Source organism: Pediculus humanus, genomic scaffold, assembly GCF_000006295.1.
Source record: "Pediculus humanus corporis 1103172108258 genomic scaffold, whole genome shotgun sequence".
Lineage (NCBI taxonomy): Eukaryota > Metazoa > Arthropoda > Insecta > Psocodea > Pediculidae > Pediculus > Pediculus humanus.
The window spans coordinates 217,718-240,583 of NW_002987827.1; the positions used below are offsets into that span (position 1 = coordinate 217,718).

At 23.2% G+C, this 22,866-nt stretch overlaps 8 protein-coding genes across 8 annotated transcripts in view; 2 read left to right on the forward strand and 6 right to left on the reverse strand.

The window, feature by feature from the left end:
• Positions 1–153: 153 nt before the first annotated feature.
• On the reverse strand, positions 154–1,594 carry Phum_PHUM488800 (acyl-CoA dehydrogenase, putative; the record flags this gene model as incomplete). The annotated part of the gene is made up of 2 exons (XM_002430463.1): positions 154–315; positions 395–1,594. 2 exons carry the CDS (start codon positions 1,592–1,594, stop codon positions 154–156), a joined length of 1,362 nt encoding a protein of 453 aa, XP_002430508.1.
• A 903-nt stretch (positions 1,595–2,497) lies between these two features.
• Phum_PHUM488810 (cAMP-dependent protein kinase catalytic subunit, putative) lies at positions 2,498–3,843 on the reverse strand (the record flags this gene model as incomplete). The annotated part of the gene is made up of 4 exons (XM_002430464.1): positions 2,498–2,728; positions 2,819–3,005; positions 3,093–3,283; positions 3,394–3,843. The coding sequence occupies 4 exons, from the start codon at positions 3,841–3,843 to the stop codon at positions 2,498–2,500; spliced, it is 1,059 nt and encodes a 352-aa protein (XP_002430509.1).
• Positions 3,844–4,698: 855 nt separating this feature from the next.
• Positions 4,699–7,006, reverse strand: Phum_PHUM488820 (acyl-CoA dehydrogenase, putative; the record flags this gene model as incomplete). The annotated part of the gene is made up of 5 exons (XM_002430465.1): positions 4,699–4,906; positions 5,038–5,220; positions 5,293–5,456; positions 5,570–5,719; positions 5,798–7,006. 5 exons carry the CDS (start codon positions 7,004–7,006, stop codon positions 4,699–4,701), a joined length of 1,914 nt encoding a protein of 637 aa, XP_002430510.1.
• Positions 7,007–8,252: 1,246 nt separating this feature from the next.
• Positions 8,253–10,070, reverse strand: Phum_PHUM488830 (Cyclic AMP-dependent transcription factor ATF-6 alpha, putative; the record flags this gene model as incomplete). The annotated part of the gene is made up of 7 exons (XM_002430466.1): positions 8,253–8,499; positions 8,638–8,779; positions 8,871–9,091; positions 9,164–9,313; positions 9,403–9,603; positions 9,696–9,853; positions 9,957–10,070. The coding sequence occupies 7 exons, from the start codon at positions 10,068–10,070 to the stop codon at positions 8,253–8,255; spliced, it is 1,233 nt and encodes a 410-aa protein (XP_002430511.1).
• A 2,250-nt stretch (positions 10,071–12,320) lies between these two features.
• Phum_PHUM488840 (Sulfiredoxin-1, putative) lies at positions 12,321–12,749 on the reverse strand (the record flags this gene model as incomplete). The annotated part of the gene is made up of 2 exons (XM_002430467.1): positions 12,321–12,530; positions 12,627–12,749. The coding sequence occupies 2 exons, from the start codon at positions 12,747–12,749 to the stop codon at positions 12,321–12,323; spliced, it is 333 nt and encodes a 110-aa protein (XP_002430512.1).
• A 653-nt stretch (positions 12,750–13,402) lies between these two features.
• Phum_PHUM488850 (uncharacterized protein) lies at positions 13,403–15,140 on the forward strand (the record flags this gene model as incomplete). Its single annotated transcript, XM_002430468.1, has 4 exons — positions 13,403–13,561; positions 13,831–13,993; positions 14,068–14,179; positions 14,480–15,140. 4 exons carry the CDS (start codon positions 13,403–13,405, stop codon positions 15,138–15,140), a joined length of 1,095 nt encoding a protein of 364 aa, XP_002430513.1.
• Positions 15,141–16,642: 1,502 nt separating this feature from the next.
• On the reverse strand, positions 16,643–18,651 carry Phum_PHUM488860 (cortactin, putative; the record flags this gene model as incomplete). The annotated part of the gene is made up of 7 exons (XM_002430469.1): positions 16,643–16,723; positions 16,930–16,985; positions 17,067–17,457; positions 17,607–17,734; positions 17,911–18,076; positions 18,173–18,413; positions 18,494–18,651. 7 exons carry the CDS (start codon positions 18,649–18,651, stop codon positions 16,643–16,645), a joined length of 1,221 nt encoding a protein of 406 aa, XP_002430514.1.
• A 1,103-nt stretch (positions 18,652–19,754) lies between these two features.
• Positions 19,755–22,866, forward strand: part of Phum_PHUM488870 (uncharacterized protein) — a gene marked incomplete at both ends in the record, with an annotated part of 9,354 nt that continues 6,242 nt past the window's right edge. The window contains 11 exons of the mRNA XM_002430470.1: positions 19,755–19,877; positions 19,957–20,054; positions 20,209–20,303; positions 20,439–20,584; positions 20,664–20,897; positions 21,028–21,166; positions 21,293–21,375; positions 21,476–21,664; positions 22,368–22,573; positions 22,618–22,657; positions 22,806–22,854. Of these exons, the coding sequence (XP_002430515.1) occupies positions 19,755–19,877; positions 19,957–20,054; positions 20,209–20,303; positions 20,439–20,584; positions 20,664–20,897; positions 21,028–21,166; positions 21,293–21,375; positions 21,476–21,664; positions 22,368–22,573; positions 22,618–22,657; positions 22,806–22,854 (1,402 nt within the window). The remainder of the gene's footprint in view (positions 19,878–19,956; positions 20,055–20,208; positions 20,304–20,438; positions 20,585–20,663; positions 20,898–21,027; positions 21,167–21,292; positions 21,376–21,475; positions 21,665–22,367; positions 22,574–22,617; positions 22,658–22,805; positions 22,855–22,866) is intronic.

Genomic DNA, 22,866 nt, shown 5'->3' on the forward strand with positions numbered 1-22,866 from the left:
AAAATATGGATTCCTAGCAACTTTAACATTTTTTCTAATTTCAGAAGATGATTTGCAAAAATGAATAAGAGCCGAAGACCCGATAATGTTCTAAAAAAAAACAATAATAATAATTAAAAGTTTTGTCTTAGAGGTTTAATTTGATAAAAAAAATCAAATTTTTACTTTCAAATGTATTTGAGTATCATCAAAAATTGAATAGTATTTCCAATATTTCAATGCCATATTTAATTCTTCAATATGATTAAAGTATGCATTTCCAAAAATACTAAAACATTTATTGATGGCATTTTGAAGAAAATCTACTGCCAAAGCCTGTAAAAATAATTATATTACTCAGAGTAACATTACTAAATTATTTTTTTGTAAAAATTTGTGAAACAAATTCGATTACCTTTACAATACATGTTTCTACATATAAATCTGGTTTTTCATATTCATCTAATTTTTCTAATAATGGATAAATGACAGATTCTAAGATATATACATTTAAAGTCACACTGTTAATGTTTTCCTTAATTGAAATTTCATTAAGTACTGTTTTATTTGTTTTTAATACATCTTCAAAAATTTTCAATCCCATGAGATTTAATTTTTTTAATAAAGACAAACATGCAATTGAAGAACTGAGTTTATTAAATAATAATGCAGTTTTTAAAATAGGAAAAGCACATTCTGATTCATTCCCAATTAAATTTTCTGAAGAAACGGATACATCTTTAAAATTAATTTCAGATAAATTTATTTCTTGATTATTTTTCGTGTTGCAGGGTTTTATTGTAATTCCTGGAGTATCACTGTCGACTATAAAAAGATTTAAAGGTGTTTGTAGTCTGTTATCTTTATTTATTGTTGTCCTTGTTAAAACAATAATGAAGTCTGATAAATCTGCATTCAAAACCCATTTTTTATTTCCATTAATAATAAATTCATTTTTATAATTATCAAACATACTACTTGTTGTAATCGAATTCAAATCAACTATCGGACCATCTTCCAAATAAGCAAAACTAACAAAACTTTTTCCAGATGCAAGTTTTGGTAAATATTTTAATTTCTGTTCCTCAGAACCAAATTCATTTATTATTTTCCTCCCAAAATTTTCATTGTAAGCTAAAAATTGACCAATAATTGGACAGTAACTAATGTATTCTTCAACAAATTTTGATTTTGAGACAGAATAGTTTAAACCACCATATTCTTTTGGTAATGATAAAGCAAACACTTTTAAAGCATTAAGACCATTTACCATATCTTGGGTTATGGTATGACAATTGGGTGGTATTTTAGATATGTATTCTTCAATTTTAATACAATGCTTTAGAAAAAAAAGATTTTCTTCACTCGGTTGAGGGCTAGGATAATTGAATATATTCCTGTCAAATTCGCCATCGAATAAACTATTTAAAAATCCTCCTTTATATGGTTTTTTGGACTTTTTTTCCGACGTATAAACAAATTCTTCATTTAATTCTTTTTTAAGAGACTCGGTTTTTTCAGGTAATGGTGTTGATGTTAAATTTCTCCATCCAAATTTAATAAATTTATCCCATGAAAGGTAAGAATTATTTCTTAAATATCGTAACATAACCATATCACTTTAACAAAAATAAATAAATATATTTAGGTTAAAAAATATACTTAATAATTAAAATACATTTAAAAACTTTTTAAAAAATCTATTAAACATTTTTAAGCAGTTTAAAACATTTTAATTACCTATCTTTGACTTTTTACAGTATTATTTTAAAAAAAAAAAAACTATTTTCACTTGAAAAAATTCATTTCATTTAAAGTAAGTATATTAATATACTTTAAAATAACGTTACTCAAATTTTGAATAAAATTCCCATAATTGAATTTAAATAATTTTTTTACTAAATCGCTTTACTAAAATTACAGTTTAATAAGTAAAAAATATTTTTTCTATTTTAACTTTTTTTTTAAATTGGTACTTATTGTACGTTCTAACATTCATGGCGGTTTTAAAACTTTTCTGCAACCGGAAACACTTTTTTTTTCGAGCGTACTTACATGAGTAAAACTCAAATTAAATTTTTATTTTTTTTTTTCTATTTTCAGAGTCAAAAATCATTTTATAAAATTACTAAAAACACCGCAACAATAAAAAAGGTAAAAAAAATTTTATTTTATTTTTTTCTTTTATTAAATCAATTAAATTTTATTGCTTTAATTTTATTTGTGAAAACGGTTACACCTTTACAAATGTATTTATTGTAAAAGGTTTGAAATATTATTTAAAACAATGAAGTGTTAATTGATTCAAATTTTTTTTTTTTTCATCACTTAAGCAATATTTTGAAAATGGATTTATAGGAAAAAAATAGTTAATAAAAATGACATAATAATATTACATGAATAAATATAATTTGTCAAAAATCTAAAAAATAACTTTTTGAATTTTTCATAAAAGTTAGTGATTTTTTTTTTTTTATAACAATTAATAACAAAATATTTATTTAAAAAAAAAAAATATTTATACATGATGATCAAAATCTTTAATAAATGATTCGTAAACATCTTTGCAGGCAAATGGAAATTTTTCATCAAAACTAAAATTGCGACGTTTTTTTGGAGGTGTATATGTTACTGGGGGTACTATAGATTTCTTCCAAAGAGCATACCAATCAAAATTATTAAACCATTCATGATTTTTAATGTCATCCACTTGATTCTTCATACAACCAAGTCTTCTTGTTTTATTCACCTAAAAATATGTTTAAAATATTAATTCGCATTCGATTTGCAAAATAACCATTAAAGATTAACCATTATATGTTGATATAAAAAATGGCACCTGCAACAAACCCTCATTAACAGATATCAATGAACTGGAAAAATGCTCTGGCCAATTTATTTTACCAATAAGTATTTTTTCATATAGTTTGAGTTCATTAGAAGACTTAAAAGGAGGTTCTCCATTACACATTTCGTACAACAAAATGCCCAAAGACCACCAATCAGTTGATTTTGTATAGCCTTTACTGCAAAATATCGAAACTTTTCATTTTAAAAAAAAATAATAACAAAATAATAAAAATTGAAATTTTATTTTTGTTTTAATTAATCACTTTGCTAGAATTTCAGGGGCAATATAATCTGGAGTACCACAAAAAGTGTATGTTAAATTGTTTTCAATATATTTTGAAAATCCAAAATCCACAAATTTAAGGTATCCATTTAAATCTAATAATAAATTTTCAGGTTTTAAATCTCTGTAGATAATACCCATGTGATGTAAATATTCTATTGTTAATATAACCTGAAATTTTAAAAAAAAACTTTTCATAATAAAGGTCCTTTAATGAAATTTAAAGAATATTTTTTTTTTTTAACGAATGATTTACTTGATGAATGTACAAAGATTTTCACCTGCCCAGCAAAAAACCTAGCAGAGTTTTCATCAAACCTTTTTATCCTTTTTAAAAATTTGCAAAAATGTCCACCACTGATTTCTGGTAAAACAATAAATATATTGCAACTATTTGTAAAGTAGCATTCCAATGAAATTGCAAAAGTAAATCTAATGGCGTTTAATATTTTAATTTCGGATTTTAAGTGTTTTATTTGAGTCGTGCTGATTACTTTTCTTTTTTCAACGATTTTAATTGCATATTGTTTTCCACTTTTACGATTTTGTGCAGCCAGTACCATCCCATAATTTCCTTCCCCTAATACGTACAACAATTTGTAATCTTGTAAACTTGTATTGGCATAAACTCTTTCATTTAATTTTTTTAACGTTTTTTCTCTTGATTCAATTAAATAATTTTTATAAATTGTTAATTTTTTTGCATCTTTTCGACTCTTTTTACGATGCATGGCAAGTTTGCTTTAGTTAATTTAAAAATTTATACTTTTTCATTTGAATTTTTCAAAATAATAACTTATGTCATTTTAATAATTAAAAAAACTATTTATTTTCCTATTTTTTACTCTTTAAAAACATTTTTAAAATTTATGTTTTTATAATATACAATGCCACCATTTGTACCAAATAAAAACATTTTTTTTTTAATATTGTAAATTATTGAATTTTTGTTTAATAACTGACAATAAAACACAATATAAATTATATAATTAATAATTCGAATGTAAGTAAATGAAAAGAATATACAAAAAATTAAGGTAGCATTATTTTACGTTTTTTTTTTTTTTTTTTTTTTTTTTGCTATAATTAAAAATTTACTTAAATATAAACATAAATGTCGGAAAACTTCATTAAAAATGTTTGCTTAAAAATTTTGGAATTTTTAAAGTAGAAATGGCGCTTGTCTTGTATATAATGTAATTGTATATATTTTGTAACACTTTTGGATAACGTATTTCTTAGGCTTAACTAATAGAAACAAACAGTAAAAAAATAATAGGAGAAATAATTAAAAATGCACCAAAATTTCAAAAAAAAAAAATTGAATTTTATTTCTCATTTTTTTCATTTTAAATTTTTTATATAAAACTTAAAAATAAATTTTCTAACATTTTCGGCTATCTTGTATTACGGCAGTAAATAATATGACGAATGAAAATCACATTAAATTATGAAATATTTACAAAATTCAATTAAAATAATTTTATTAATTTGCACTTTTTTATGTACTCTAAAAGTACTTACCAATACTTTTAATTAAAAATTTAATTATATATATATATATTTTTTTTTTTTTTCAGAAAATTCTACGATGCAAATATTGGATGATTTCTATTAAACTTTTTAACATCAGCAATAGTATTCCATAAGTTGCAAGATTTTATATAATCATTATTATTTTTCAACCTGTACACAATTTTTGAAAAGTTATCATGTAATTTCAACATATCGGACCTGATAATTTTGACATCAACTTCTTGATTTCTTACTCCAAGACAATACGCTCTGGATGCTCTGGAAAAATAAACAACAAAAAAAGGTAAGAAAATTTTTAATATTTTTTTAAAAAAAGAACAGTAAAATTTTCCCTTAAATTATTTTGATAAAAAAGTTTTTTCTTTTTGTGTAATTAAAAAAAAACTAACCTTGCTAAAATTGAGACACCAGCATATACATGAATAACAATATCGGCCAATAATTTTAATTCTAAATGCCTATTAAAAACATTGTCTTTATACTGTTTAAGAAGACTATCTGTACAAACTTTTAACATGAGAATCATATCTTCAAGCAAAAAAGTTTCTTCTTTTAACATTAAATGAAGGTACCTAAAACGGAAAATTATTTTCTAAATAATTTAATATATGAGAAAATTTTTTGTCATAATCAACCATACAAACCCATTTAATTTATAGCTAGGAGAAATTGAATCTGTCTGTGGAAAAATTTTTCCCAAATAATAACTAATCATTTGTGAATCTAAACTATCTGTCACTTTTTGAAAAAAATTTGAATTTTTTTTATAATTAAGAACATATTGACATCCAATTTTACTAATAATTAACTAAAAAAAAAAAAAAAAAAAGTAAGTTAGTTAGTTGTCACTTTACCACTTCATTAACAAAAAATTTACAAAATTTTTAATCAAAATAAAAACTCTTTAAATAATTAAATTACTTTAAGTTCATCATTTGAATAATTGCTTGCTGCGAACAAAAAACAATCCTCGACTAATTTCTGCATATTATATCTTTCAGAATATATTTCACTTCCAATTATTGATAAAGTTTGATCCAAAACATATTGTAAGTTTTCAGTAGAAAAAATCTATAAATATATAAAGAAATTTTTATGTCAAGCATATAATTGTGCCATTTAAAAAAAAATTACAGAAATAATACAAACTTTTAAAATGAGGGACTCTAAAAATACATCAGCATTATCATGCATGTCCATTCTTCCTGATAGCAAGTAAGTCATACTTTCGACGGCAAATAAACGAGAAACAAGATTACTCAATATTATTTTGTAATAATCTAGTTCATATTTATATTTACTGAAAATTTTATTGTATGTGCAATGATGTGTGCTTATTTCTATTAATTTTTTTATCATTCCAACACTTTGGGCTCCTATACTTAAGTAAAACTTTGAAAAACTTTTTTTAATTTCATTTTCAACATTTTCACATTTCCCTAAAATGCAACTTTTAGGAACTGTGACATTATCAAATGTAACAGAACAGCAGTCCATACCTTTTGATGATAATTTTTGTATAGGTTCATAAACTTTGATTCCATTTAAATTTTTATCTACTATAAATAAACCAATTTTGTTTTTGTTCAAATCTTGGCCATCATTTATATTAGCAGAAAAAATTATTAAATCTGCATGACTAGCATTGTGAACCCAAATTTTTTTTCCATTTACAATATAATTGTCAGAATTATCAGAAGATAATTTAGCATTAGTATTAAGCAAAATAGGATCGAGAGTGTTAAAATTTTCAGGCTCTAAATGAGCAAAACTGGTCATTTTTTCACAACTGATTAATTTTGGAACGTACAATTCTTTCTGTTCATCTGTACCTAATCGTTGAATTAAATCTATTCCAAATGTCTCGTTTGTCATAACAAAATTAGAAAGGTTTAAATCAGAACTTATTGCTTCCTGCATGAAAGCACATTCTGAATTTAAATAACCAAACCCTCCTTTTTTTGTTGAAATTTTAAAACCGGTTAATTCCAAGTTTTTAAAATTCCATAAGGTTTTATCAGTTTCATTTTTAAATGTTATTTCATTTGATTTTGACGAGATTATATTCATTAACTCCTTGGCATTACTACATTGCTTTTCTAAGTTATTAACTTCAATTAAACTATCGATTTCTGGGTAATCCAAAACACTCGCGTGAAATTTATTAAGAAATAATTCTTCGATAAAGTTTTTTCTAAATAATCTTTGTTTTCGAGTTCTATCAGGTAAATCCAAATTTTTTAATTTAGGTAAATAACTAACGACCGCAGAGTCCGAATAACAAACTTTTTGAATTAAGTAAAAATTATTGAATTTGGATAAGTAAGACCAGGGCTTATGAATAAAAGCCTCGATCATTTTTATGTAGAATTAGATTTTTTTTATTACACTAGGAGAAATTTTTAACATAACCTGTCTAATTAATAACATGGCACCGCCTTCTAAATTCATCAAACATAAATACACTTTTAAATTTTAAAAGCTTGACACTCGAATCAAATATTTTATCAGGAGAATAATTTTTTATAATTAAAAAACCTTTTACGAAAGCTTAAGACCCCATCGTAATTTAAAATTAAAGTATATTTTGAAGTTTTCAATTTATTTACATTTTTTTTTTTTTTTTTTTTGAATTGTAAAAAGTTTGAAACGAATAAAATACAACCGACAATTTTCCCTCACATAACAATTCCAAGAAAAGTAAAACTATAAATAAATTAATATTCTGTCAAATGAAATCATTAATTCAGGTAATAATTACATATTTGCAAATTTGCAACATATTAATTTTACGAGAAAAATTTTACTGTTCATTTATTATTTAAACAAAGGTAATAAAAAAATATCCTTTGAAAATATTATCAAAATTTACTAAATAGGTCATCGGTCATTATAGAATTAATGTGATAAGTTGAAAAAAAAAATAAAAATTTTCTTCCCACACAAATAAATATTTATTTAATTTTTTTTATTTTAATTATTTAAATTAAAAGAATTAAGTTTAAAGGTCATTCATTAACAAGTTATTTAAAAAAAAAAAAAAAATTTAATTTGGCATTTAGAACATCATCTTTTAAGGTAAATTTTTTTTAAATAAAATAACCATTTCGAACATAATTATTATATTTTTATAATAAATATACAAAAGAAAAAAACTTTTCTTATTTTACAATGTTTGCCCTTTAGTGTAAAATTAAAAAGTACTTTTATAATTATTTCTAATTGCACATTCATTTTCTTTAATAATTATGAATTCATCTACCCGATACAAATACTAATTTTTATTTTTGGTTTTCGATTATAAAAACGAGTACGCATTTTTTTTCTTATCATTCTCAATAAAATAATAATAGGTTTATAATACTAAAATACTAATTTTAGTGTATTTCATTAATATTGGATATTTTTTAAATTAAAAATAATGCAAAATTTACAAAAAAAAAAAAAAAAAAAAAAACCAACTTCTTTACAGTCAGATGTACTTTTTATTACTAACACCGATATTTTATAAACCCAATTTCAATTTCTTTCAAAATTAAATAATCATGTTTAATAATTTTATAAATTTACTTTAGTGAACAGAACTTTAGTTAAGTAGTAAAACTTACTTAAAATTTTGATTTCCAAGAAATTTTGTAAAAAATTTTTTCTTACCAAAAACAGCATTGATAGAAGAATTAATATTAAATGGTAAATACTGAAGTCTTAACATTTTAGAAATGATCGATTTGGGTATGCTGTTATTTTTATTTTTCATTTCATCTGTGGATCCATGATTCATATTAAAACTCGAGTCAGGTGAATTCTTTGATTTAAACCGAATTTTTTTCGAACCTAATAAATTCTCTTGGCTGTTTAAAAAAAAATCTTCTAGTCTTTGAGATTTTTTTTCATCTAAATCCAAGATAAAAGGAAATTTTTTTTAAATATAAAGTTATATCTGATAATAAATAACAATTAGTATATTGTTTGCATGTATATTAAAATACTTGCCTTTATTTTTTGATGTCGAATTTGAATAAGGTCGCATATTTGCGGGTATATTATTTTCGTTAACGCTTAATACTTTAGTATTGGTTACTTCGCAGTCGATTTGCATTAATTCAACTTGATCTGGATGTAGAGACGTTACTGAAAGATTAAACAAATTCAAATTTTTTTTTTAACGGTTTCACACCGCCATATTTGAAAGTTTCATTATAAATTTTTGTAAATGACTTACCGTTTGAGAGAAATGCCGGAAGCATGAGAGACATTTTCGGTCTGGAAGTTTTATTGTGAGACAAAGCTGGAAGTAACAAATGGTCTCCCGAAAAAGAAACGAGATAGAACGTGTCGTCCCGTCTATTTATCGCTTCGAAGAACGAATTAAAATTCCAAATGTTTTGCTTTAATTTATACATGTCCATTTTTAATGTGCTTTTTTTAATAGAATTATTTATTCTGCAAGAATTGAATTAATGTTTACTGTATTGAATATTACCATGCCAGGATTATGCAAATGTTAGAAAATACCTTTTTCTATTTTTTGAATTAATGCGATTTTTTTTTAGAGAAATTTTTTCTTCCGGATAAAAAAACTGATTGATTTTCGAATAGTTTTTATTGTAAGAACCGAGATAATCATTATCTTTTCCAATCCATCGCCTCAATTCACTTTCGAGCCTTAAGAAAAAAAAAAAAATTATAAACTTTCTCGAAATCAAAATAAAAGTACCTACTACTACTGTTAATAAAAATTTCATCATGTTTACCTGATTGTTTCACTTTGATTAATAAAAATTGGACAACTAGTTTTTGATAAATTACTATAAGTCGAATTGAAATCATTGAATTCTGATTGTGACCAGAGAAGAGATCTTGTATGCCTCACTTTATGAGAATAATGAGGAACTAAATTATTTTCTAATACATTATTATCATTATTATTTTGTTTAATATCACCTAAAAAAGAACTTTAAGCAAAAAAAACAAATTTTAGATTTTAAAAAAAAAAAAAATTAATTATAGAATAAACTCGAAAAAGAAAATTTATACGAGTTCATACCTAAAAGTGCCAATATTTAGGCAAGCAGTTAGTAAAACTGCAAATAATGCTGTTGCTTTTTTGGGCGCTTTTGACAATATATTTTTCTTTATTTTCTTCTCAGAGACATTATTTATTCTTTCATAATCAGCCAATTTTTTTCTTAAATTGGAATTTTCCTAAGGGGAAAAAAAAAAAACAATTAGGTATATTTACTTTTTGAATTGGGAATATTACAAAATGGCTGTCATAAGTGATTAACAAAGGAAACTTAATATTTACCGTCTTTAAAGCGTTATTTTCTACAATTAAATCTTTGACTAGTTTTTCAAGGTGAGCTACATGTTCTTTTTTTCTTTTCCTAGATAAATAAGCTGATTCTCTATTTCGTATCATACGCTCTTGCTTACGCTTTGCCTGCAACAGCTAAATCAGTGAATTATTTAAGCATTTAATTATAATTTTATCATTAAATAAAATTAAAGTGATTAAAAAAAAACATTTACTTCTAATTCTTTTTTAGATATAACTAATTTCTTTTTCTCACTGTCTGAACTTGAAAAAATTTTGGTGTCAACTTCAAAATTTTCACATTTTGTCGGGCTTAAATTGGGTATCTCAAATTTGTTGCAAATTATTGTTGGAATAGTAAAACTTTTATTGCCTAAAAAAAAAATTATTACAATAACATTTTATTAAGGTTACAATAACTTCTGTTTTGAAAGTATTTATTTATTTATTTTTTCACTTACCAAAAATACTGAGAGAGTTTGATGAGGGTTTTGGCTGAATTTTAACATTACTCAATTGTTTGAATTCATTAAACTTTAAAGTTTTTGATTTTTTATCTAAAAAAAAAAAAAAAAAAAAAAAAACCTTATTTATAAAATATTCTTTAATTAAAGCACAAAAACCTAATAGTAATATATTTCTTACCCTCTTGACTTACTGGAATGAAATTACATGAATCAGAATGAAAAAGTAAAATGCTTTCAGGTGAAATACGATCATCAGGAGTTATAGGTGGAGTATCTATATTTCTCTGAACAAACACACAATTAATAAATTTAAAATTTTTTTTTGAATTAGAAAGCAAATTAATTTAATTAATGAAAAATATATGTAGGAAATGGTTTTTAATATTTAACATCATGTTTTTCCTAATAAATGTTTTAATATTTGTACTTAAGTGTGCATAAACCTATCAAAATAACTAATTATAAAAGTTCAAAGTTTTGTATTCTTTGTAATTTTTTAAAAATATTTTGCAAATTTAATTTAACTTACTTTAGTGATTGTTAATTCATTGCAGGAAGAATCACTGCTACTTCCACTGCTACAGCTGATTGATGAATTACTTTTACTGGGCTTGCTTTTTTGTAAATACTTAGTAAAATCATTTTCCATTTCGTCTCCCCCGAAAAATATACTACTACCTAAAAAATTTTTTTTTTTTAAATTTAAAATAAAAATCATAATTTTTAAGTTATGGATAAATTGATATTAATTAATATTTTAGTACTATTTTCATTTCCAGAAATGCATGAATCATTGTCGGAATTTTTTTCATTAAATGATTCGTTAAAAAACTTATAATTGTCACTGATTGAGTTGCCGTAGTATTTACATTCTTCTTCATCTTTTATAGATATTTCATCTCTAAGTAAAAATGGTATCTAAAAATTAATAAATTCATGGCTATTAATTCTTTAATACATGTAAAAAATGCATACATGCATACATAAATGAATTAGTATATATTTTTTTTTTTTTGTTGGTAAAAAAGTAAAGAAAAAATAACAATTTTTGTTTACCTCCAAACCTGAAGATAATTCATTGACTAAATTAGTGACGAGGCATTCTCCACCTAAAATAAGAAATTATTAAATAAATTTATGGCGATTAAAAATTAAAACTAAAACAAAATTAAAAAAAAAAATTTCAATTAATGCAATATAATTTAAACATTATAATTAAATTTCATACAAAAGAACGATTAAAGAAACCGGTAAACGCGTCAGCATTTTCAAGGTTAATTGAAATTAATTCTTAAAAATATAAATTAAAATTAATAATTATACTTCAAAGTACTTAAATAAAAATACTTTATCTTTAATTATTTAAAATAAATATCCATCGCGTAAAATTTTCTGTTTTTAATTAAAATTAACATACCAATATTTGAAGACAATGATTCCATAGTTTTTGTATCAATTACAACCGAAAAGGAAAATTAATATAACAAAAAGTTAAATAACGACATCTCCTGTTTAATAAAAATTATATAGTAATATAAAACTTATAACTTTTATTTTTAATAAAAAATACAAAAAACATGCTTTACAACTTTAAATTACTCCATTATAAAGTTGTATAAATTCTATTTACACGTTGAACTTTTACACACTGTTCGTTTGCTCTTAAAAAAAGCCTATGGAACAATACATTACATTTAATATTATTGGAAGAAAAAAAAAATTTATATAATATTTTTATCAAGGAAACTAAACTAAATAATTAAAATTAAACTTTAATGGTAATAAAATAAGTTCGATTCGTATAATAAACCAATTATTTTTTTTTTTTTTTACATAAATTTTAAAGCTGTTAATATTGTTAGAAATATAGGCTAAACAGTATGAAGCATTATTCTAAGTTTGGAGTGGATGAACCCAAGTATGTCTTAATGTCGTCAATTGTTGATTTAACAATTTTACATGGTATTGTAGGTCGTTGAAGTCTTCGGTAAGCTTCGAAACGATGACATCCTCCAAACGAATAATAATAATCTCCTCCTTTACTGCCTTTTACCCATAAAATATCAATCGGAGGTACGGTAGTTACACGTTCAGGATTCTGTCAAACATGATTTTTTAATTTATGTTAATTATGATAAGTTATTACAATGACAATAAGTTTTTATGGGTGAAACGATGTAAATTATTGATTTACCTCTATTGTCAGCATCAAACTACACACTTTTCCTTCATCTAAAACTGGTATCAATGGCCTTATTATAATATCTATTGGAACGTCATGTATTTCAGATATATTTGAAGAATGAACTGACGCCATTTTTCAGGTTAAAAAAAATAACCGTCATGAAATGCGTTTAAAAAATATTTAATTTATTTACCATTCCGGTCCTCACCTCAAAGAGTTATGATGTAACTTTGATGGCAAAGTTGTAATTGGTTACCAATAAAACGAAAGTAATTTTAAGTCGTAACAAAAAAATTATTAAATCTTGAATGTTTGTTTTTTTTTGACTTAATTTAAAAAAATACTAGACTCAAATTTTTTTTTTTTTTTTTTTATAGAAATTACATTGCTAACCTTTCGTTAAGTGAATACTAGCGTGCTAGCATTCATACCTTAAATTTTCTCTGCCTGAAATTAAAAAAAAATTTTCATTTTTAATATTTTTTTTTTTTTTTTTTTTTATCTTTATAATAAATTAAATATAAATAATAAACATTCGAAATTTTCGGAAAACATTAAAACAATTGAATATTATATGACAAACGCTTATGATAAAAGAAAAAATATATTTTTTGATTAAAAAAAAAAAAAAAAAAAAAATATGGAAGCCTTCTAAAAATGTTTGCTGGTAAAATTATTTTTGTTTTTTTTTTCCGTTAATGTTGTTGTTTTCCAAGGTTAAAAAATATTTTTGAAAAATTTTTTCTTATTTATTTATTTTTTGTCTGATAAATTATTTGTATAAAATGGATTATGATTTGGATGTTATTAGTGAAGATGAAAATACTTCTGATCCATTATTTAATTGCATTTTAAGTGCAATGAATTCAATGAAAGAAGCAACTGCTGATAAAATTTATCAAAAACTTCAAAAAGAAGGAGCTACAAATTATTCAAAACCTCAGGTAAAACAATATCCAATTTTATTTAAATTAATTTTAATATATATTTAATATATTTAAAATTTGTAAACAATTATTTAAAAAAACACAATTTTATTTTTAGGAGTTTTTATTATTATTTTGACTTTTATTATTATTATTGTTTTTTGTTTTTTTTTTTTTTTGAAACTTATTTTTAATTGTAAAAAAAATTTTTAAACGTTCCGAAAGAAAATGGAAGGCTGCTACGTTCATCATGAAAACATATCAAAATAAGAAAAAATATACTTCAGCTTGCCTTGCAGGTTGATCGAGCCTTAGAAAATGCATTAAAATATGGAATATTTGAAGTTAAAAACAACCGTTATAGAGTAAGGGATAATGTTCTGGATGATGTTGATACCGTTTACTGGAAGATGCAAAAATTACGGGAACAAACGCCATTTCATGTTCAAGGTACAATAAGTCATTTTAAAAATGGAATTTTCTTTAAAATATTTATATACGCATATAACCTTTTATATATACAGATGATAGACAATTACGACAAAATTTAGATCCGGAAAAGGATAATTTACGATTTAAAAAACCTCCAGCTCCTGGAATTTCAGAATGTCCACAATGTGGTAGAATAAAAAAGTCGTACGTTTTCCCTTAAAAATTGATATATAATCAATTTTTTTCTTCTTTAAAATTATAATTTATATATTTATTTAAGTTCATCTGAAAAACAAGAAACTAAAGAAATATTAAATAATAATAATAATAAAAATGAAGATAATAAAAATAATAAAGAATCAGGAAGACATTCAAGTAAAAAAAATAATAAAACTGAAAATAAAATATTTAAAAAAGGAAAAAAGAAACAATCTAAAAGGTATAATTATTGTTAAATTTGTTTTGGTAAACAATTGTTTAAAACAAATCATTTTTTTTTTATAGGAAAAGAAAATCTAATTCCATAAAATCAGATAAACAACATAAAATGAGAAAATTAGAAGCAAAAGAAACGGTTACGTCTTGTAACGTTCATCCAAAATATTTTCGGGATGATTCTTTTTCCAAACCCAAAGGGGATTACATGCCGGGAGGAGGAAAATATGATACAACGGATGAATCCGAATTAGATTCACTTTCTTTTTTATCCGATGATGAACAAAGTTTTGCAAGTTACAACAGTCCAAAACCAAAAAATAAAATTAAAAAATATAAATTTTCACGATTCGATTCGGAAGGGGATGAAATTACACTCAGGCAAAAAGAAGATATAGTTAAGGGTAAAAAAACATTCGTTAGAAGCCTGCCTCGAAGTGAAACGTCAATACTATCAAATGAACCCTGTGATAATGTAGAAGAAAAAGATTATTATGATTTTACAAACAAATCAACAAACCCCAAACCAGAGGATGAAGTTTCAAATTGTTACAATTCAACTAAATTATATGATAGAGATAAAACAGATGAATTTGAAAGGAAATCCGATTGGATTGGATATACTGATATTCAACAGGGAGCCATTATTCAATCAAATAACGTTCTTACAATAGAACCCATGGATTCGATGGCTTTGAAAGGACCCGAACATACAAGTTATATTTCTTAAATTTAGTTAAAAAAAGAGATAAGGATAATAATATATGTATAAAATTAAAAAAAGAATGCTGCAAAAGGATAATAATTAAAATTAAAATTTTTATAATGAAAAAAAAAAAAAAGTAAAATGAAATTATTAATTATATAGCTTGCGTCTCGTATTCTTTCATTAAAGTCATTTTTTTTTTTTTTTTTTTATTAATCAACTTTGTTAGTAATTTTGCTTAACTTCACTAATAAAGCAAAATTTATTTATTAAATAGAATATAAATTAAATTTTGAATTTTTACTTTTTTTTTTTTTTATTAAATTTGAAAAAAATATTTTTGATTGAAAAATGTAAATAATATTTAATTTAATTTATTCATATTGAATTAAATTTTTATTTATTAATAAATTTTTTTTGTGACAATTTCAATACATAAAATTGTATGAAAACAAATTGAAAAAGTAATTTTAAATAATAGGAAAACAGTTAGGGAAAATAAATTCATAATTTTTTTTTTTTTTTACTAAAATCTAGGATAAAACAATATTAATTTATTTAAGTTTAAACTTTTTTATGTTATTTTTATTTAAAATAATTGGTTTAATTTCATTTTATCATAATTCTTATCAAATTGTTTACATTAAAAATAAAAATTGCTGCCACGTTAAATTATTTTCATTTTTCAGTTGGTACCTCGCATGCGCAGAAGACGTGTGAGTTTCGTGAGTTTCTCAACAAGTTAAAACACGGAGAATATTAACGTATTAAAAATAATTCGATTTTACAAAACTTACCGATTTAATTTATCAAAATTTTATCGAGTGATACTTTTTAAATTTTATTCTCAATTTTTTTTTTTTTTTTTAATCAAATAAAAATTATTTTATGCGGTAACATATTTAGGAAAAGTATATTTTTTATATAATACCACTTTTAATTTTAAATTTAAACTCTCAATTGTGTAATATTCTGAAACGGTATTTTAAATTCATTTTTGCTAAAATTTTCTAAATTACTCCTAATTAAATAATTAGTTCAGATCGAAATTTCGAGAAAAATAATTTGATTATAAAAAAAATTTTCCCTTATTTTTAAATCGGTATATCGTTATTATTATCAAATTAATAAACCCGTTTGCGTATTAATCATTTATTCAACCATAATAAATTTATTTAAATAATATATTAATCAGTTTTAAAAATTTAAGAGTTTAACTTATAATTATTTTTTACTCATAAAATCAAAAAATAAAACTTTTTACAATAAAATATTTAAATATATTTTTAAAAAAAATTTTTTTTTTTTTTTTTTCAGTTGGGCTTTAATAAATTTTTAAAATATTTTAACTAATTTATTTTTTTTTAAAATAACAATAAAACATAAGTTTTAATTATCATTAACTTGATTTTTACACATATTTTTTTTTTTTTTTTTTTTTTTTTTTTTAGGGTAATGGAATATTTTTTTTTTTAAAGTTCAGAAATTAAAAAATTTTTTTTTTTTAAAAATAGGTGAATAAATTTTTATTCTCTCAGTTGAACATAATTAGCAGGAAATAATCCGGTTTGACCGTGGCAGGTTCCCCTCCACCACCCCTCATCTATCTAAAACAAATTTATTCATTTTAAAATTATAAAATTGTCGTCTATATAAAATTAAAATTTATTCACAAACAAGTGACATAATTATTTAAAAGAAAAATTAATATTATGGTTATTCAAAGTTGTACCTAATGTTGTTATAATACCTATTGTTGTTGTAGGTTGTACCTAAATGGTTATAATGACTTGTACTTTTTTTTTATACTTACTTTTTCAATATTTATTATAATATCATCCGGATCAAATGAAATTTCGTCGTCTGCGGCTGTACAAAAAAAAAAAAATTAGTTTTTATAGTTTTAAGTTGATTTTATGATATTTAAAATTTATAAAAATGTATAATTACCAGCTTGGTAGTCGTATAATGCAACAGCAGTATAACATTCTTCAACAGATTCATATAGATTGTCATTAAATGTATTATTGACATTCATTTCATTTTCAGAATTGTTAAAATCTCCATTATCTAATAATTCAGTTGTTGATTTGTTACCATTTGTTTTTTCAGTTTCATCTGAATTTATATTCATTTGATCTAATTCAGTAGATAGTACATCAGATGCTTTTTCTAAATTATTTTCTATTTTTATTTCATCCGACTTATTCGGAAGGAACTCTGACTCTGACTGTATTTTTTCTTTTACATCCTGTACTTCCTCTTTTACAGGACTTTGTAATTCTGTTTTTTTAACATTATTATATGATTGCTCATTATTATGGTTTTCAGGCAAAACTACCTTCTGAAAAATAAAATTAATTTACATTAATTTAAATAAATTATAGCTTTAAAATTTTTTTTTATTTTTTCTTTTCATAAATCTTTAAATCGCCCAAATCTAAAGTATTATTACTGACAAATTATTGTGAATTAGTAAATATTTCAAACCTGCAAGGGTATATTTTTTTTTTTCTCAAAGGTTTTTACTTCATTTTGTCTAGCCAAATTTTCAAATTTTTGTTTCAGCTGTGAAGGTTTTTGAGATTGTTCTACAATAACATCATTAATTTTACCCACTAAAACAAAATAATTTAAATAGTTAATTAATTTTACTAAAAGTATAAAAAAAAATTATTGCAATAAAAATAAAGTCAGACAGTTTACATATTTTTATACATTCATTCCCACATCCATTTTAACTAAAAATTTTAAAAAAATTTTCAATATGTTATATAACATTAATAATAAATACCAGTTTGAGAATCATGTTTATGAAGTTTTTCTAAATGATCCCATCCCACTGCAGACTTATCTTGTCTGTCTTTTTCTACACCAAATTTACCTCCAAAACCAGAACTATAATCTTTTTGAGAAGCATGTTTTTCTACATTTTCCTTATGATCCCAACTTAAAGCACTCTGTAAAACAAATTAATAAAAGTTTAATCTAAATCGAAATAATCGAAATCTGAATGGTGCAAAAAAAACAAAACACATTTAGAAAAATTAGCAAACCTTATCTACTCTATCAGTTTGTACACCATATTTACCCCCAAAACCTGTGCTGTAATCCGTCTGCGACATGTGTTTTTCTATTTTGGCAATATAATCATGACCGACAGCAGATTTATCCATTCTATCTTTTTCAATACCAAATTTACCCCCATAACCATAAGCTCCATTTGGAGTATTTTCTTTTTGTTTAAGTTTTTGAAGTTCATATGCTTTAGTAGTTTCTTCTCTAAGTTTGTTCATACTAAAAATTTTCATATTTGACGTTTAAGGCAAACGTATGTAAGGAAAAAAAAAAAAAAAAAGAATTATAAAATGACTCACTCAATAGCTCCCACAGTTCTTCCAGAGCCAACAATTGTTTTGGATCCCCATCGTTGTTCTTGCTCTGTAACATTGTTAATAAAATCTGGATCAGTTTCCCAGTCTTCATCGTCATTTTGAGGAGTATTAACTTTAATTTCTCCAGCCGCTTTCCACATATTTCTGAAACGTCACTAAACTACAAAGATACCGGGCAACTCCCGACCAAGCCTGATAAGTTAAAAATTTACTGGCACTTTAAACAAATAAAAAAAGTTAATAACTGTGGAAAAATATTTTTATTTAACAGTTTAAAACCCTTTTTTATAACAACCTAATTCTATTCATTAACATAAAAAAAAATTTATATAATATTTTAATTACACTTTCTTTACTAATGTGTCACAGACATATAATTTCTAACTTTCCCATAAGTTCTAAAAGGCAGTGGATATTATTATCATAATTATTTTTGTACACATACCTTAGTTAATTAATATTTATTTTTGTTTAAAATCAGTAAATTCGTCATTTACACCAAAGAAATGTTTTACATAAGAAAATAATGGACGTCGTAAATTTAATAATTCACGTTAAAGATAGATTAGAAACATATTTGTTAAAAGATTGGCTAAAAAATACCGCGAGTACAATTCGAGAAAATCAAGTATATACTTTTTTATATTTTCCTAATTTCAAAATTTATAATTAATTACTGCTTTTGAAAAATATTATTTACATACACCGTAAAGAATTTTATTAATTTTAAAAATAAATATCAAAAAGTTTTTTACTTTTTCTTTATTAATTTATGCTTAATAATTTAATCTAATGAATATTTTTTATCGTTCTTATAATCAACAAAAATCAGAATTCTAAGATCTAATTTATTCTTTCTTTATATTTTTAAAAATAATTTAAAATACTCTATTTATTTTCTTTTTAGAGTTTATATTTGGTTTTAGTAGCAGGATTTACATTATTTTTTGTTTTAATGGTTCATTTTCTTCAAAAATGGAAGAGCAAAGGTATGACAATAAAATGTTATCATATCAAATTGAAAGTGATAAAAATTAATTTTTTTCCTTTTTTAAATTTTAATAAATAGTCATCTGTCAATTTAAAAAAAAAAAAAAAAAAAAAAAAACATACATATGTATGCACTAAATTATTACCAAATTTTCTTTCAGGTATTTTACCAGAACAAGTAAAAGAACTTGTCGGTGTAAGTTCCCACCCAAGATTTCGTAAAAGGGATAAAGTACTTTTTTATGGTCGTAAAATGCTTAGAAAAGTTAAGTCAATATCAGGTCAAGTTCATCAAACCAAAAAAAGAAAATTAGTTATGAGATTTGCCAGGAGAATTTTACACCTTAAAAAAGATACTTCATCAATGCAATTACAGGTAAATACAATACTAAATTCTTCAGATCATTTTCTATAATTTTAATTGAATATGTAAAAAAAAAATTAATAATTTTTAGGTACTGGAGCCTCCAGCAGAATATTTAGAAGAAGATATTACAAGTAAATATGATCAAGGACTTCCTCCTGATGCACTGTATTTATTACAGAGTTTAAGGTTAGTAAAATGACTTATTTGTTATTATTTTTTACTTTACTCTTAGTATTGCGATTAAATTTAATTAAATTAAATTTTATAATTTTGTCTTTTGTATTTTATAAAAAAAAATTTTTTTATAAAATTTATTGCAATTTAATAATAATTATTTTAGAGTTTTTGGACATTTTGAAAAACCTGTTTTTCTTATGTTATGCAAACATACCGAGATTTTAACAGTACCCGCTGGTGCATTTCTTTTTAAAATTGGTAAGTAATTTTTAAAAAAATAATAATAATTACCTTTATCAGAAGTAATGAATAAATTAAATAAATTTATAAAATCACCATTTATGATACAATTTTTTTTAAAATATTAAATATATAAAATTTTTTTTTTTTCAGGTGATCCCGATGAAAATGTTTACGTTGTTCAAAGTGGATGTTTAAATGTATTTATAACAGAGCACAATGGAACCATGATCTCACTTAAATATGTTAAAGCTGGAGAATCAGTTACCTCTTTACTTAGTTTTACAGATGTCCTTACAGTTAGTGATTATGCAACTATAAATAAAATAAAAACATTAAAAGTATAATAAAATAAAATAAAAAGTTTAATTTTTTTAGGGGAGTCCAAGTGTATATAAAACAGTATCTGCTAGAGCAATGGAAGATACAACAATTGTTCGTTTGCCGATACAAGCTTTTAATGAAGTTTTTCATGATTATCCAGATATATTTATTAGAGTAGTTCAAGTTATAATGGTTCGACTTCAAAGAGTCACATTTACTGCTTTACACCAATATTTAGGTCTTTCGGCAGAACTTGTCAGATCGAATACCCATTTTGTTAATAATTATGTAAGTGTTACTTTATTACAAAAATAATAAAAACTAGATAATATCTTTTTTTTTTAATTAATTTATTTAATTAGTTTATTATTTATTTATTTTTATTTATTTTGATTTAATTTTTTTTTTTTTCTTTTAGCAAACAATTAACACGAGTCAAAAAAGTCAAAGATCCTCTCTTGGGGAAGAAAACAATGAAGTTACCAAAATTCGTAATGTCCCTTTTTCTGGTCCGCTTGATTTTAAAATTATAAATCAAAAATTTGTTCCTTTTTCAGGTAATTATGAAATCACATATTTTTTTTCCATTTAATTCCTTATTTAAAAAATATTGAATTATTACAAACATCACAAAAAAAAAAAAAAAATTTTTTTTAATTTTTTTGAAATATTTTTTTTTCCAGAAATATTCCTGCGGCAAAATGCCAAAATTTTTGCAACTAATGCTGGAAATCAAAACGCTCCTATTGAATCGGAAATACAAATGGTAAGAACCGTAAAATTGTTTTTTTTTTTTTTTTTTTGAAAAAAAAATTTATTTATTTTTAATTTTTAATTTTTAATTTTTTTTTAATTTTTTCTTAAAGACTGGTCACAGAAGATCAATGTCAGGAAAAGTGAATTCCCTAGCTGAAGACTACGACTCTTTAATGCAATTGGCAAAAGCTGCGTTTGTTAGAGAATTAAATCTCGAGAATGAATCAATATTAGACGGGAAAATTGAAATCAAAGATGTTCCCACGGGAACATATTTGATGCGACAAGATTCTCATAAGGTCGGTTCTATCACCGTAGCTCATTCATTCAGGCCGGTATCATGTGAGGTATTATTAGTTTCAATTTTGTACCGAATGTATTCCTCACCTGTTGCCTGCTACTAATACTCATTTTTTTTTTAATTTAATTTAATTTTTTTTCGAAGAGCACGAAGAAACATTAACTCTTTGAAAATTTTATTTAATTTTTTAATGTATGTTGGTTAAGGTATGTGGTATTATTTAAAAAAAAAAAAAAAAAAAAAAAAAAGTTTATTTTTTTTTGAAATAGTAAAGCAAATAAAGTAATTTAAATTGCTTAATTATTTTCTAAGTAGCGGTTATACTTTTTCAAAAAAAACATTAAGCTTTTTTTTTTTTTTTGTGTGAAATTTTTTTCTTTTTTTTTGTTTTGTTTTCTTTGGTAAAATTATATATACATATATTTTTTAAAATTCTATCGATTCCAAAAGTAACATTCAAACACAATCAAATTAATTTATAATGTCAATTTGTTAACGGTTGTGGGTTGATAATTTCAAAAAAAAAAATAATGTTTTTAATTTAAAAAATAGGATAATTAATTAGGATTATAAAAATTTCAATTCTGATCTAATAGTTTTTTTTGTTTTTACATTTTTATGAGTGATTTAGATTGTGATTGTATATGAGTGATTAGTTTTTCAAGTTAATCATTAATTAAATTTTTAAATTTTGTTTTTAGGATGTTGCATTAATTTACTTACTATCTGGTGCACTAGTACTATCACAAAAGATGACAGATGATCAACATGAAGTTCACATGTTTACCGCTCATCCTGGAGAAGTTATTGGGGGTTTAGCAGTTTTAACTGGAGAACCTAGTTTTTTTACAATGAAAGCTAAACATTTTTCAAAAATAGCCATGCTTTCCAAAAGTACTTTTTATGAGTAAGAAATTAAAAATCTTAAATTTACATATATATATATATAAGGATAGTTTACTTACATAAGACTGTTTACATTTTATTGTTCGTTATTGCCAGTACCAATTTATATTATTATTATTATTTCTTAACATATATATGAATATGGTACAAATATTATATAATACATTACTTTTGAGTATTGTTGTAAAATAACTTATCTAAAATACTCTGTTTTTTTTTTTTTTTTTTTATAGAATAATGAAAGTGTATCCCAAAGTAGTTTTATATGTAGCCCATACCGTAGTAAAAAGGTTA